General features: G+C 42.8%; 1 protein-coding gene across 5 annotated transcripts in view; it reads right to left on the bottom strand.

Moving 5' to 3' along the window:
• pxylp1 (2-phosphoxylose phosphatase 1) overlaps positions 1-13,664 on the bottom strand; it is a 215,828-nt gene that overhangs the window by 62,147 nt on the left and 140,017 nt on the right. For all 5 annotated transcript variants that reach the window (XM_038815885.1, XM_038815887.1, XM_038815886.1 and 2 more), the window contains one exon: positions 6,586-6,747. In XM_038815885.1, coding sequence (XP_038671813.1) covers positions 6,586-6,747 — 162 coding nt within the window. The remainder of the gene's footprint in view (positions 1-6,585; positions 6,748-13,664) is intronic.

Here is a 13,664-nt window from a genome sequence, read left to right as displayed (position 1 = left end):
GTAATACCTGTCTATGTTGACCAGATTGAGTCTTGTGAACTATTGAACACACAACTATGCAGGTGGAAAGAACAGAGCTATTGGAAAAGTGTAATTTTGGACAATTGTTCAAAGAGCTGACACAGGCGCAATGGGCCAAAAGGCCTACTACTGGGCTACGAGGTTCCACAATTCTATTGTTAAATTGGTGGAGGTTTATAGGATTATATTGTTTTAGGATTGTATAATTTCATTCATAAGATTTTTAGATATTATGACTGTGCAGGTGAAAGGGGTCACATGACCAGTACTGGCGCCTGCCTGGGTGGTTTAATTTTTAGAAACCTGAGGAATACTCAAAACTGTTACATTGAGGCGGATGTGCAAGATATTTATACTTGGTGACAATGCCGACAGATACTGAGTACCAGATTGCACCTGAGCCAAAATGGTATTAGGACCCCAGATCCTGAAGACTGCCCCCATTTAAGACAGATCCTTTTTTCATAGATAGTAGGTTGAAGTGGGATGTGACTCACACAAAGAGGAAAACCCGAAACAGCAGGACCATTCAGTTCAACTTAGTGCTGAGTTTTTGTTGTTTGTTTCCCGCAGTGCTTGATTTATGATTTTTAAGAATAGACTTAAATGTGCATAAAAGGTGGATAAAGTCTGTTGAACTGCCACATTATTTAAATTCCCTGATCTTTACATTTTAAGAAGAAACAGCCATCTTGGCTCTGATTTGAAAAAAAAGTGTTTGTAATTTCAATAGCTGTTTGTCAATACAGTAGTCCCCCATTATACCTCGCTCCGCAATACCGCGCCTGCTGACAGCAGCGAGAGTGATGGGCTGCATTCAGGAAGGGGAACCCTTACTCGCGGGCAAGCACTCTAATCTTCGTTTCTATATACGATCGATCTAACAGAACATAGGAAATTAAACATTTCCGGACGGCGGGGGAGGGGGGGTGGGGGGGGGGGGTGTTGAGTGGCGGAGGGGGGGGGTGCTCAATATTTGACAGCTATCTGCAGATCATAATGCGGGTGGAGTTCGGGAGCGGGAGCAGCAAGGCAGTTCGGGGAGGAATTAAATGTGGTGAGAGCGTAGGAGTGGAGGGGAGAGGCCAATGCAGCAGCAGCACAAAAATGGCTTTTCTTTTTAACATTTTAGTGTCTGTTTGGCAGCTCCGCAACCTGATAAAATTGGACACACTGTGCGCAACAAATATTCCATGCAACAAGCTCTTCATAATAAACACATGTTAAAATGCCTATCACCTGAAATAGGTTGGTGCTCTGACTCCCAAGAAACAGATCCATTTGAGGAGGGCAATTGGTTATCATCCATTTTTGAAGCACCTACACACCCTTTATACTTCTGCTGTCCCATCGTGGATATCCGTGGCTGTCTTGGACCCCAACACCCGCGTTATAACGGGGGACTACTATATAAGCCTGAGGGTTATCATTATAGTATTATTGACTAATTCCACAACCTATCATTATCATAGTGAGGAGTTGTAAGTTCATTGTTGGACTGACAGCTCCAAGAGGCTATTAAGAGGTTAGCTTCCGGAAGCAGGTACCGTTGTAGCCATCTCAGATGGCCGCCTGCAAAGGACCATGGGAATTATGGCCAACCCAGGACTCAGACAGATACCTAGCCTATGTGTATCTAAAACACAGGTAACCAGACCTGATCGAAACCCCCGCTCGTTTGCATTTTAATGGCCCATTTTCCCAGGACAATAGAACTCCAATCAAGCAACTGGTACAGCCACAGACTGATCGACACCACTCCCCTTACTCAGAAAGCACAACTGCCAAGGTCAATGACCGCTAAGGACCCGCCCAGCTACCAAGGCACCCGCCCCTTTATTGGCCGAAATCGAAGAGAGTGATCAGAGCCCTGTCAAACCATTGGGTCCAAGGTTAAGGACCGCCCCAAACAGCATGAAGTCCCTGAGGGATAAAAGAGGACACAGCCATGTGTTCTATCTCTTTTGGATCCGGCCTGTGCCAGCCCAATTGCAGCAGGAACAGCCATCTAAGTTCAAGACCAATGATCGCTACCTGACAAATGAGCCCAGCAGAGACAGAGCCACTTTCCTCAAACCAGACAAGTGAAATCCAGATAAAGGCCTTTATCTATTTGCACAGTGCCGGTCGCCCTGAAATTAAGTATAGGTTATTGCAGCTGAGAGGTGTAGTTTAACTCGGAGGAGATATTGTGTTTGTATGTTGAGATAACTCTCATGTACGTAAATAAACCATTTTTTGAATTAACTAACTGGTTGTGTGGCCATTTCATCGATATAAGGGAAGGCTTGTGGTTCACTAAGATAAATAGAAATACCCACCGTATTGGCGACGCTGTTGGGACCGAAACAGAGCAACACCGTCCTTTCCTCGCCTGCCACCACAGGTGCTGCGGGACAAAGTGGTGTCAAAAACAGGGGTAGGGGGCAGCACGGTGGCCTAGTAGTTAGCACAGCAGCCTCACGGTGCTGAGGTCCCAGGTTCTGGGTCACTGTCCGTGTGGAGTTTGCACATTCTCCCTGTGTCTCCGTGGGTTTTGCCCCCACAACCCAAAAATGAGCAGAGTAGGTGGATTGGCCATGCTAAATTGCCCCTTAATTGGAAAAAATAATTGGGTCATCTAAATTTATTTTTAAAAAAGAACAGGGGTAGGGGAAGGTAAAGTGTCATAAATTTACAAGGAGTTTATGGATTGGGAGGGAGCCCCGATAGGTGTAGTGAAGCGCAAGTGGGAGGAAGAGTTGGGTAGGGAATTGGAGGCTGGGCTGTGGGAGGAGGCTCTGAGGAAGGTGAATGCATCCTCGTCATGCGCCAGCGATAGCCTTTTACAGGTCAAGGTGGTCCACAGGGCACATATGATGGTGGCCAAGATGAGCAGGTTTTTTGAAGGGGTGGAAGATAGGTGTGGGCGGTGTGCATGTAGGCTCAAGAACCATGTCCATATGTTTTGGGCTTGTCCGAAGCTTGGGGGATTCTGGCAGGGGTTTGCCGATGTTATGTTGGAGGTCCTGAAGGTGAAGGTGGTCCTGAGTCCAGAATTGGCGATCTTTGGGGTGTCAGAAGACCCTGGAGTCATGGGGGCGAGAGAGGCCGATGTTTTGGCCTTTGCCTCCCTGCTAGCCTGGAGATGGATATTATTAGAATGAAGGGACTCGGGGCCCTGAAACCCGGGGTGTGGGTGAGTGACCTGGCAGAGTTTCTCAGGTTGGAAAAGATGAAGTTCGCCTTGAGGGGGTCTGTGAGGGGGGGGGGGAGGGGGGGTTGCCTGGAGATGGCAGCCGTTCATCGACTTCTTTGAGAAAAGTTGAAACAGTTTAAGTGTCAGCGGGGGGACGGGGTTATGGGGGGGAATATTAAATGGAGATGTTGGGGAGCTGGGGGAATGGGGGTGGGATCGTGGTGTGTTAGATATTTAGTTATTTTGGTTATTTGCAGCCCTGTTGCCATGCTTTATTTTGTGATTGTGTTTGATGTGTAAATTTATAAATGCCTCAATAAAATATTTTTCCAAAAAAAAAGAGATTAGCTGTCTTTAATGTGGGGTTATGATGTTTTTCTCTGAGAATAAGTACTTAGAAGGGAATTTAATGTATTGAATGGGCTTTCATCAATTACTTTTCTTAATGTAGGGAAGTCTGTAATAGTTACTTGGAACTTATTTTCAACATGGCTCCTGAGTTTGCCCATGATGGATAATGGGTGAGTTGGCATGGAGGGTATAATGGAAAAGGGTGGGGGGCATTAAATGGCATAAGTTGGCTTGAGGCTATAAGGGGGCGTGGGGATGAGTGGAGGGGTCATGAATTGGCACTGGGGCTAAAAGAGGTCATGGGGTGGGTGGAGGCCATTGGTTGGCATGGAGGGGTGGATGGAGGTATGAGATCGCATGGGGAGTAGATGGGGGGTTGAGGGGGTAAGAGCTTGAGGGCCTAATTACTTTCATTACAAGCCCAGCTTGGCATTCAGCAGCACCTGTGGCTGGCTCCACACAGTTTCAGGGTACAGCAGATCCCATTCTGCTGCCTCCCCCCTCTCCACCTAACCCAGGGAATAAAATTCCAGCTGTTTAAGGCTATTTCTACCAAGGCGGGTGCATCGAGATAGAAAATTTTCCAATTCTACAAACCCTCCTCCAGAGTGAATCCAGGCCTCAGTATCCCAAAGTGGCAGAAAGTTGTTACAGCTATTAAGTTGCAAACAGTAGTGCTGCAAACTATCCCTTCATTTCAAATATTAAAAGGAGTTGGGATCATAGTTAAGTCAGTAACATTTCTACTGAGATACTAAACTAACGTGTTTTTCATTGTCATGGGGAAAACAGAGGAAATCATTTTGCCATCAGGCTACTGACTTCCCTATAAATACATGAATATCAGACAGGGTAGTTTTCAGTTTTATCTTGCATGTCTGCAGTCTACTAGAGATAGAGAGCAAATAATAGAATTAGTGAGGCCTGTACTGCAAGCAGTGAAAATGCTAACTCTAACGGTCACCATGCAGAATGCAGGAGGGAGCTTGCACTCAGATTGAGAATTCAAGTTCATTCATGGCTGCTTCAGTGATGGCGAGTACCAACCCTCTGATTGGGGAAAGAACATGTAACTGCGGCTGTCGTCCCACCAGTGTTTCTGCCTCTAGCTGTGAGCCACTTTGTTCTGAAAGAGAAAGACAAGTCTGGTGCAATGTGTTTTGGAGATGGGCCTGTAATGATGACTAGCAGACAGTATCTACACGCTGCGATATGCGAGTGTGAGGTTTGCAGCAGTGTTAAGTGTGTGAAGGTCAGGTAAATGTTTGAACATTAGGTTCCTGCTAAGGAATGCAGCCACTCAACTACACATTTAAGAAAGATTCTCCGGAAAGATTTCAAAGTGTGGTAGCGAGCGGGAATTGCCGTGAGATTCCCACATTCGGCTAGGCGAGGCAGGCACACCATTCAACGTTAACTGGTCCACTTAATGAGGTCTTACGGGCTTCACGCCGCAAATTAAGGCTCGCCAGCCAATTCACCAGGACTTTGCTCGCCAACACCCCGCTAAGGAGGTCGAGCAGCACTTAAACAACCAACCCCACTCAGCTCACAGCCATGGTGCCGAGACGACCGGCCCCGAGGTTTGGAGACATGGACCTGTGGAGGCTCCTAGATGCAGTCGAGGCTGTGGTGATATGCATCACTGTAAGTACACAAGGGGTTAATGTAAATACACTATGACTAAGTAAACACTAGAGGAAGCACCAGAGACGTCATGACATGCAGACATACAGCTAATGAACACATAGAATAGGACAAGACCAATGGGCAGTCAAGACACCCAGAGGTGTCACTACCACAGAGGGCATTACACAACCCATATATAAGGACAGGGCACACATGCTCTGTCTCTTTCCACAGGCGACACTTAGAGAGTAGGACAGGGGCAGATCAGAAGCATCACACCCACCACGCGGCTTAGAGCAGACTGGTTAGTTAGACTGAGTTACTATAGCAAGATTAGCAGGAGATTCAAATTCAGAGAGCTGTGCTAATGGTTCAATAAGTCACATTGAAGTTACTTCAAAGTCTAGAGTATCATTTGGTCAAAGCTGCATCAAGTTGCAGCCTGTGTTAACCCAGAGTACATAACACAACAGAGGCCAGGAAGAAGGTCCTGTTCCCCCAAAGGTCCCGGAGGATGAGCCACAGGGCAGTCAGTGCTTCAAAAATAACACAACCCATTTTTCAGGCTTCCTTGAGGCACAATATATTAAACCAGGTCTAGGATTTCATTGCACCTTTTTACATCCATGAAATGTATCGACTATCAACCAACCTTTGCTTTTCCACTCTTCTCCAATCCAATCACTTCTCCATACCCCAGCTCCCTCCTGGCCCCAACCATTTTACATCCAACAAGATCTAATTACGGGCAGCACGGTGGCGCAGTAAGTAGCACTGCTGCCTCAAGGTGCTGAGGCCCAGGTTCGATCCCAGCTCTGGGTCACTGTCCATGTGGAGTTTGCACATTCTCCCTGTGTTTGCGTGGGTTTCACCTCCACAACTCAAAGATGTGCAGTGTAGGTGGATTGGCCACGCTAAATTGCCCCGTAATTGGAAAAAAAATTGGGCACTCTAAATTCACACAAAAAAAAAGATCTAATTACTATCCCGGGGAATCACTTAAAAGAAGCAGCACAACTTGAAGTTTCACCTAAAACATGTCTCAGTGAGTTTTTTTTAGGTTGTAATTATTCTGTGCTGAGGAGCTGTTGTTGCACATCCTGAATTATACATGTGATCCTAATTGGGCATCATCTACTGACAAGTCCATTGAGGAATCTTGTGGATCTACACCAGAACTCAGACAATTAGCACGTACTCAGTTATTATCACATATTTAAAGTTGTTGTCTCCTTTTGCAGCTTTGAGCTCAATGAGTGATGACGAATATGAACTAATCTCTCTTATACCGTTCATCTACACAGATACGATAATATGTTTAAAACTAATTTGATCACGAAATGTAACATAAATTTTTAGTCCATCATTTGACTTTACCAAGTTGCAGACTCTCATTAATAACATACCTTCCAGGCCATGGTCAGTTTTATTTGGCACATTGCAGTATCGATAGGCCTCATAAATCGGGTCCAATCTTGGAGGGGCAGTATACAGATCTACCAATATTCGTTTTCGGGCTTTAGCAACCATTCCATCCTCTTTTGATTGTGTCGCAGGAATCAAGTGCACTGGCATAAAGAAGAGATAACATAGTTACTTTTCAATACAAATGGCATAAATTTGAAGACATTTGTGAAGGAATGGATTAATCCTGGTTTAGAAACAGAACAACGTGCAGTGCCGGACTGGCCAGGGTGCCAGCTTGCCCGATGGCAAGTGAGCCCCTGATGAAGTGGGCCCCCTATATCAAATAAAAATGCAATAAAGAAACAAACACAGACAACTGTTTTAGTAATAAAAAGGAATAAGAAAAAAAAGAGAACAGGACACAAATAAGCAGTGCATGAAAAGGAACAAAGCAGGGGAGGTAGTGGAAGGATGTGGAATAGGGGGGGCCCGGGTCGGGCATAATTAAGGAAATTCCATGTTTTCAGCAAGAGTGTGTGAATTTAAAGATAAAGTTGCAGTTCGTGATTTGAGATGGTCGGTAACTTCAAAGGATATCAAGCAGTAGTCTTGGTTCAGCCGGTACATCGGTCCGGGGCCCGGAGAGCCAAGAAGGGGCCTGTGAATCTCTGAAGGGCCCTTAAAAATTATAATTAATTAGATAAATAAATCTCCAACTTCTTTCCTGGGATTTATATTCTAACTCAATAAAATATAATTGTTTTTAAAAAGAGCAATACCAAATAAAAATGCAATAAAGAAACAAACAAATAATCACTCAGTGTATGAAGGAACGAAGCAGCGTTAAACGGATGTGAAAAGGAGTGGAGGGGGGGGGGGGGGGTGTGTGAATTTAAAGATAAAGTTACAGTTCATGATTTGAGATGGTCGGCAACTTGAAAGGATATCAAGCAGTACATAGGGTCGTGAGGTCACCGAAAAGGAGAAGCGATACCTTTGACCGTGAATCATGAGGTCAAAGATATTGAAGTGATAAGCCATGATCGGTAAACTCAAAGGGTTACGACTTGTTACACTACACTGGTATCAAACTGGACATGTTAACTTTGGTCGTGGGACCATTCTTAATGTCTTACTATAGTCGGACCAAACTTCTAAGTTTCAACAGTTGTCTCAGTTGCTTGCTGGTGTGAACACTGGACAGTGGATTGTCTCCTCTTCTGAAGCTGCATAGGCCACAGTAGTATTGACTAATGAACATAGCCTATCGAAGTGTAAGTAAGTTATTTTATATTTTTTTATCAAGTGGGGGTTTATCTGGCGTTCCTTCAAGTTATTCTTGCAATCATCAATATTCATTTTTCCCAATGTGGGCTATTTTTAATTAAGTTTTTATTTCACGAATATTACCCCTACCAGCATGGAAAAGAAAAAGCATAAATCTGGGTCACTAAAACGTAAAGAACAAAAAGAAGCAGAAAGGAAGGAATCAGCCAAGCGATGCAGGCCTATTACAGAGTTTATAATACCACAAGCACAATTAACATCAATATCCAGTTCTGCAACAAATAATCAAGAAGCAAGAAACAATGCTCATGGTGATGATGCAATGACATGCGAGTTACAAGAACAGAGAAGAGCTACTTTGAATGTAGAGACAAATACAAGTGCATCCATTACTAATCAACACAGGCCCAATATTTCTTCTGGCTTCCTTGTTCCGGTATCTGTACTGCCTGTAGTTGCAACATCTGAACACATAGCTTCAACTAGTGACAGGGAATCAGATATTCCTTCAAGCATAAATGACTTGGTTTCTGAAGCACATCCTGTAAATGAACTTACGCAAGAAAATGAAAGGTCAATTACTGGAATCTTCCAATATCCATCATGAGCAAAGCTAAAACAGTTTTTTGCTGAACATCCACTTCAGCCACTTGATGATCTGCCATTTGATGCTCATTTGTATGAGAGGAAAATTATGAATGACTCAGTCCCAAGAAAATGGCTAACATATAACAAAGAAAATAGATGCTTATATTGTTCATACTGCTTAGCCTTTGAGTTTCCCAACACTTGTGATCCATCACCCTTTGTACGTGGCTTTAGTGACTACAGGCGTATTAGCCAGAGCTTGACTTTACATGAATCGGCAACAACACATGTCAGAAATGCTCAGCAATATATCAGTGTGGTTAATGATGGCACCTTAGATAAATTTTTTGCAGCATCACTAATTAAAAGGAAAGAAGTATTGAAGCAGAGAAGTATTGTCATGAGGATTATAGACATCATAAAGATGTTAGGCAAGCAAGCACTTCCTTTTCGAGGTCACAGAAATGAATTGGCCTACACTCTAGATAATGAGGTTCTGAATCATGGTAATTTTTTAGCTACAGTGCAGTTGATGGCAAAATGTGACCCCATTATGGCAGCTCACGTTTCTGCAGTGCAAAACAAGTCTAAACAAAGTATCAAACGATTAGAGCAACAAGGAAAGGCTCAAAGTAAAGGCCGTGGTGGACTTGTTACATACCTGAGTAAAACAACTATATCAAAATTATGAAGAATATGATACAAGAAAGAATTAGTCATGAAGTTTCTCAAGCAAAATATTATTCTATTCAGGTTGATTCAACACAAGATAATTCATCCATCGATCAGTTTAGCATTATTATTTGGTATGTGCTTAAAGGTATTATCTGTGAGCGACTACTTTCAGTTGTGCCAAGTAATGATGGTACAGGACAGGGAAGTTTTGATCTATTGATTGAAACATTACAGCATCTTAAAATTGACCTCCAAAAATGTTTATGTGATAGCACAGATGGTGCTGCAAGCTACCATGGCCAGTATAATGGTTTACAAAGTAAAATTGCTGATGTGGCTGATCAACATGTTCATATATGGTGCTATGCTCATGTCTTGAATTTGGTAATAACTGAAACAACAAAATGTTGTGTGCCGGCAGTTTCTTTTTTCAATTTGCTCCAGAATATAGCAACTTTTGTGAAAGCATCATACAAGAGAATGGCTGTATGGATATGTTGTTGGAAAACATCTAGGACAAGAAAAAATGAAATGATTAAAGCTAATTGGTGAGACCAGATGGTCAGGAAAATCCAATGCAGCAACAACTATACTTGGACGTTTTGATGATGCCGCTGCCAGTACTTTCGTAAATCTATTGACATGCTTATCAATGATACAAGATTCAGAAAAGTTTGATGCAAAAACAAAACATGAAGCAAATGTTTTACTTCAAAGTCTTCTAAAGTTTGAAACCATATTGACAGCATTTACTTACTTGTATATATTTGAAACTACAACCCCGTTATCAAGTTATCTACAGACAAGTGGTTTAGATATGTTTACTGCATGCAGTTTGGTAGATTCAGCTACAACAAAGTTGAAGGAACAGACAAGGACATTTGATAACGTTCACAGCAAGGCTTTGGAATTTGTAACTAAATGTAATGACAGGATTTCACAGATGAATATGGATGAAAATCAAACATTGGAAATTGATGCGTTGGAAACAGCATTGCCAGTTAAGAGGCAGAGGAAGAAGAAAAGAATGGCAAATGAGCTTATTGATGATGAAAGAAATTCCTCAGATTCTCTAGCTGATTTTCGAGTAAATGTGTTTAACCTAATAATGGATCGCATTGTCCAGTCACTAGAATCACGCTTTGTACAACACAAACAGTTGTATAAAGATTTGTCCTGCTTGGACCCAGCAAAGTTTAAAACTATTGCAGAGAAGGGCCTTGAAGATGAAGCATTGGAAGGTATTATTAAGTTGTTTACACAAATCAGCAAAGATCAAGTAATATTGGAATTGTTTTCTTTTGCTTCAAACTTTGATGTATTAAAGCTATTGCTTAATGATGGTGAGAATATGGATTCCAGTTGCAACAATTGTAAAATTTGCAGCACTTGCCCATCGTGTGTACTAAAAATTTTGGCATCCAACAGACTTCATGACAAGGCATATGACAACCTTTATGAACTTTATAAAGTCATCTGCACACTATCAGTTACTCAAGTCCAATGTGAGAGGACATTTTCAAAGCTAAAGATCATAAAGACAAGGTTAAGAAATTCGCTGTCTGAGGAGAATTTGGAATCATACATGTTGCTATCCATTGAAAAGGAATTGTTAAATGAATTGGATGCAGAAGCAATTATTGGCAGATTTGCACAATCATCTAGCGAACACAAACGATTGCTCTTAATATAATGGACTGCATGCAATGCTCTATTGTGCTTTTGAACTATCTGTTAATGTGTAAATTGTCCAGTAAACTATTTAAAACTATCAACCAATTACTTAAAATTTTAAAAAAATAAAAAATAAAATTATAACATTCTGTATTTACATTTTGTATCTACTGCCAGTAATATGTGCAGTACATGTACACTGTAATTACTAAGAAATACACATTTTTTCCACAAAAATTTTAATTGTACCCTTTTTTCCATATGTATTTTTTGAAAATGTTATTTATTCGTTATGAAAATGAAATGATAGCATTGCAGTTGTGGGTGGGCCCCCTTTGTCTCCTGGCAACCAAAATATTTAGACCCAGTCCGCCACTGACAACGTTTATGTGGTTTTTACTGGTATTGTACATGCAGTACTCAGATATTATAGCAAAGACATGTTTATCTATTTATACTCAGATGTTATAGCAAAGACATGTTTATCTATTTATCAAGTATAGGAAAGCTCATTTTCCCTTCAGTTTATTCATCTTTCACAATTGGCAGATACTCATCCTTGGACACAGTTCCTCAGACACACTCATTAGATGATTCAGTCAAGTAGCTGTCTTCAAGTCTGAACAAGATTCTAAGCACTGAAAGACTATTAAAATGGGAGGTGCGCCACAGCTATATAAATCCCTGTTCTCACTTGACTTTTACCAACATCTGCTGGATATTGATTGGAACATGAACGGGGGTTGATTTTCTCCCACCTCACCAAGAGATGTCAGGATGATTGCATTCTACTGGTGCCTTGGCTGAAATCTGTTAACTCAGAACTAATCTTGGTTTAACCCTCAAAAGTTCCCAATCTGTGCAAGTACATCATAACACGTCCATCCGCTGAGCTAACTGGGGGAGCTAAGATCCACGATCCTGAAGATTCTTTAATAATGGATTAAGGAATCTATTATTTAGTAAAATGATGAATCTTCTAAGATTAGAACTGCACCATACCTGTACATGACATTGTAGGTGTAAGGTTTTCTGATCACATAAGTGCTTAGGGGCTGGTATAGCTCACTCGGCTAAATCACTGGCTTTTAAAGCAGACCAAGCAGGCCAGCAGCACGGTTCGATTCCCGTACCAGCCTCCCCAGACAGGCGCCCGAATGTGGCGACTAGGGGCTTTTCACAGTAACTTCATTGAAGCCTACTCGTGACAATAAGCGAGTTTCATTTTCATTTAATTTCAATGGGGTAGTATCTAATATTACATGTGATTCTCCTCAGTGCAGTGAAAGTAATGCATTCCCGAAAAAAAATCATGCCCTTATTCTTTGTGTGAATCCCTGTCAACAATTCCACTCCCCATATTTTTATGAATCCTAGCCTTGGAAAGATAAAGGGAAAGAGCTCTGCCAACATGAAAATCAGAACTTCGACAGGAAGTCTCCCTGCGTATCTCTGTCCACCAACAACTCTTTTGTTGGGGCCGCTGAATACCGTCGATCCACTTCCAAGGTCCTATCAACCAACCTTTGCCTTTCCACTCACTCTTCTCCAATCCAATCACTTCTCCATTCCCTAGCTCCCTTCTGGCCCCAACCATTTTCCCCATTCCCTCACTACATTTTCACTCCCTGCTTCCCTCCCACCCCTTTAGCATGGAGAAGGCAGGAAACTACCTCAACGTGGGTATCTGAGCTTCTCATTCCCCTTCTTCTCTCCGCCATCTGCATTTGCATATCAGGCCACACCTTTGAACATAACTTCACCCGAATGCTGCACTTCGTACTTGTTCCACAGTAGATCAATTACTCATTCAATAAAATGCTCATCTTGCATTGATAAGATTGCAAGCCTTGGTGGAAACACTAATTTCATGGCTCTCACTGGGAGCTAAAATCTGGACTTTATTTAAATTGACAGCTATTGTTTGGAAATTTGTTTGTATACGTGTGGAGTACACTGTCGTCATCTTGGTTCCTGGGTCAATATTCATATTCAAACTTTTTTTTCTTGAACTTTAAATTACACCTCATTGAATTAGTAACTTCATGTTTATTAGGGGTGATTCTGTGGTTGCATTCTCCCTGCAAGTGAGGCTTCCAATTGGGAGTACAGCTTCAGCCTCTTTTATGTTAATTGCAAGTAATTTCCCCTGACATTTTAAAAGCATTAGCCTGTTAAAAACTAGACAATGAAAGGATTTTTATAAACTTGATTTAATATTCCAGGGTGTGACCTCATGGCCAATATGTATTTTTGAAGTAAACAAATCAACATTTTAAATTATGGGCACGATCTACCGGCCACGTTGTGTCCAAATGAGGGCACACCTGGGCTTCCCGACAGCCGTTATGCCTCATGAGATTTGGTTAGATGTCACGAGACTTCGCAATCTAGATCCCGCCCATTGTGGTCCTGCAGAGTGAAGTCGGCATAGAAGCTGACTTACCTCTGCCACTGCTGGATCAAACAGCCACCCGGCATCTTCCAGTCTTGCTCAGGAGACCCCAGACGAGCACCATTCAGTACTGGTCCCCACAAACAGGGTCTGGGGAAACTGAACTGGGGGAGGGGGGGGGAGTGCGCCCAGGGTGACCGGTCTCTGGGCAGGGTGGCACCTTGGCACTGCTGGGCCGCCCAAGCACCTTGGCACTGCCACACTGGTACCCTGGCAGTGCCACCTTGGTGCCAGCCTGCCATTGCCAAGGTGCCTTAGCCAGGCTGAAAGGGCACTGTCAAGGTGTAGCCTGGCATGCCAAGGTGCCCAGCTGGCATAGGTGCCTGCACCACAGGCTTGGCCCGGGGGTGCCATGCCCATATGTGGTAGGGTGTGCGTGGCCCAAGGATCTCCTGACAG

Source organism: Scyliorhinus canicula, chromosome 13, assembly GCF_902713615.1.
Source record: "Scyliorhinus canicula chromosome 13, sScyCan1.1, whole genome shotgun sequence".
NCBI lineage: Eukaryota > Metazoa > Chordata > Chondrichthyes > Carcharhiniformes > Scyliorhinidae > Scyliorhinus > Scyliorhinus canicula.
This window is presented reverse-complemented; position numbering and strand designations above follow the sequence as displayed.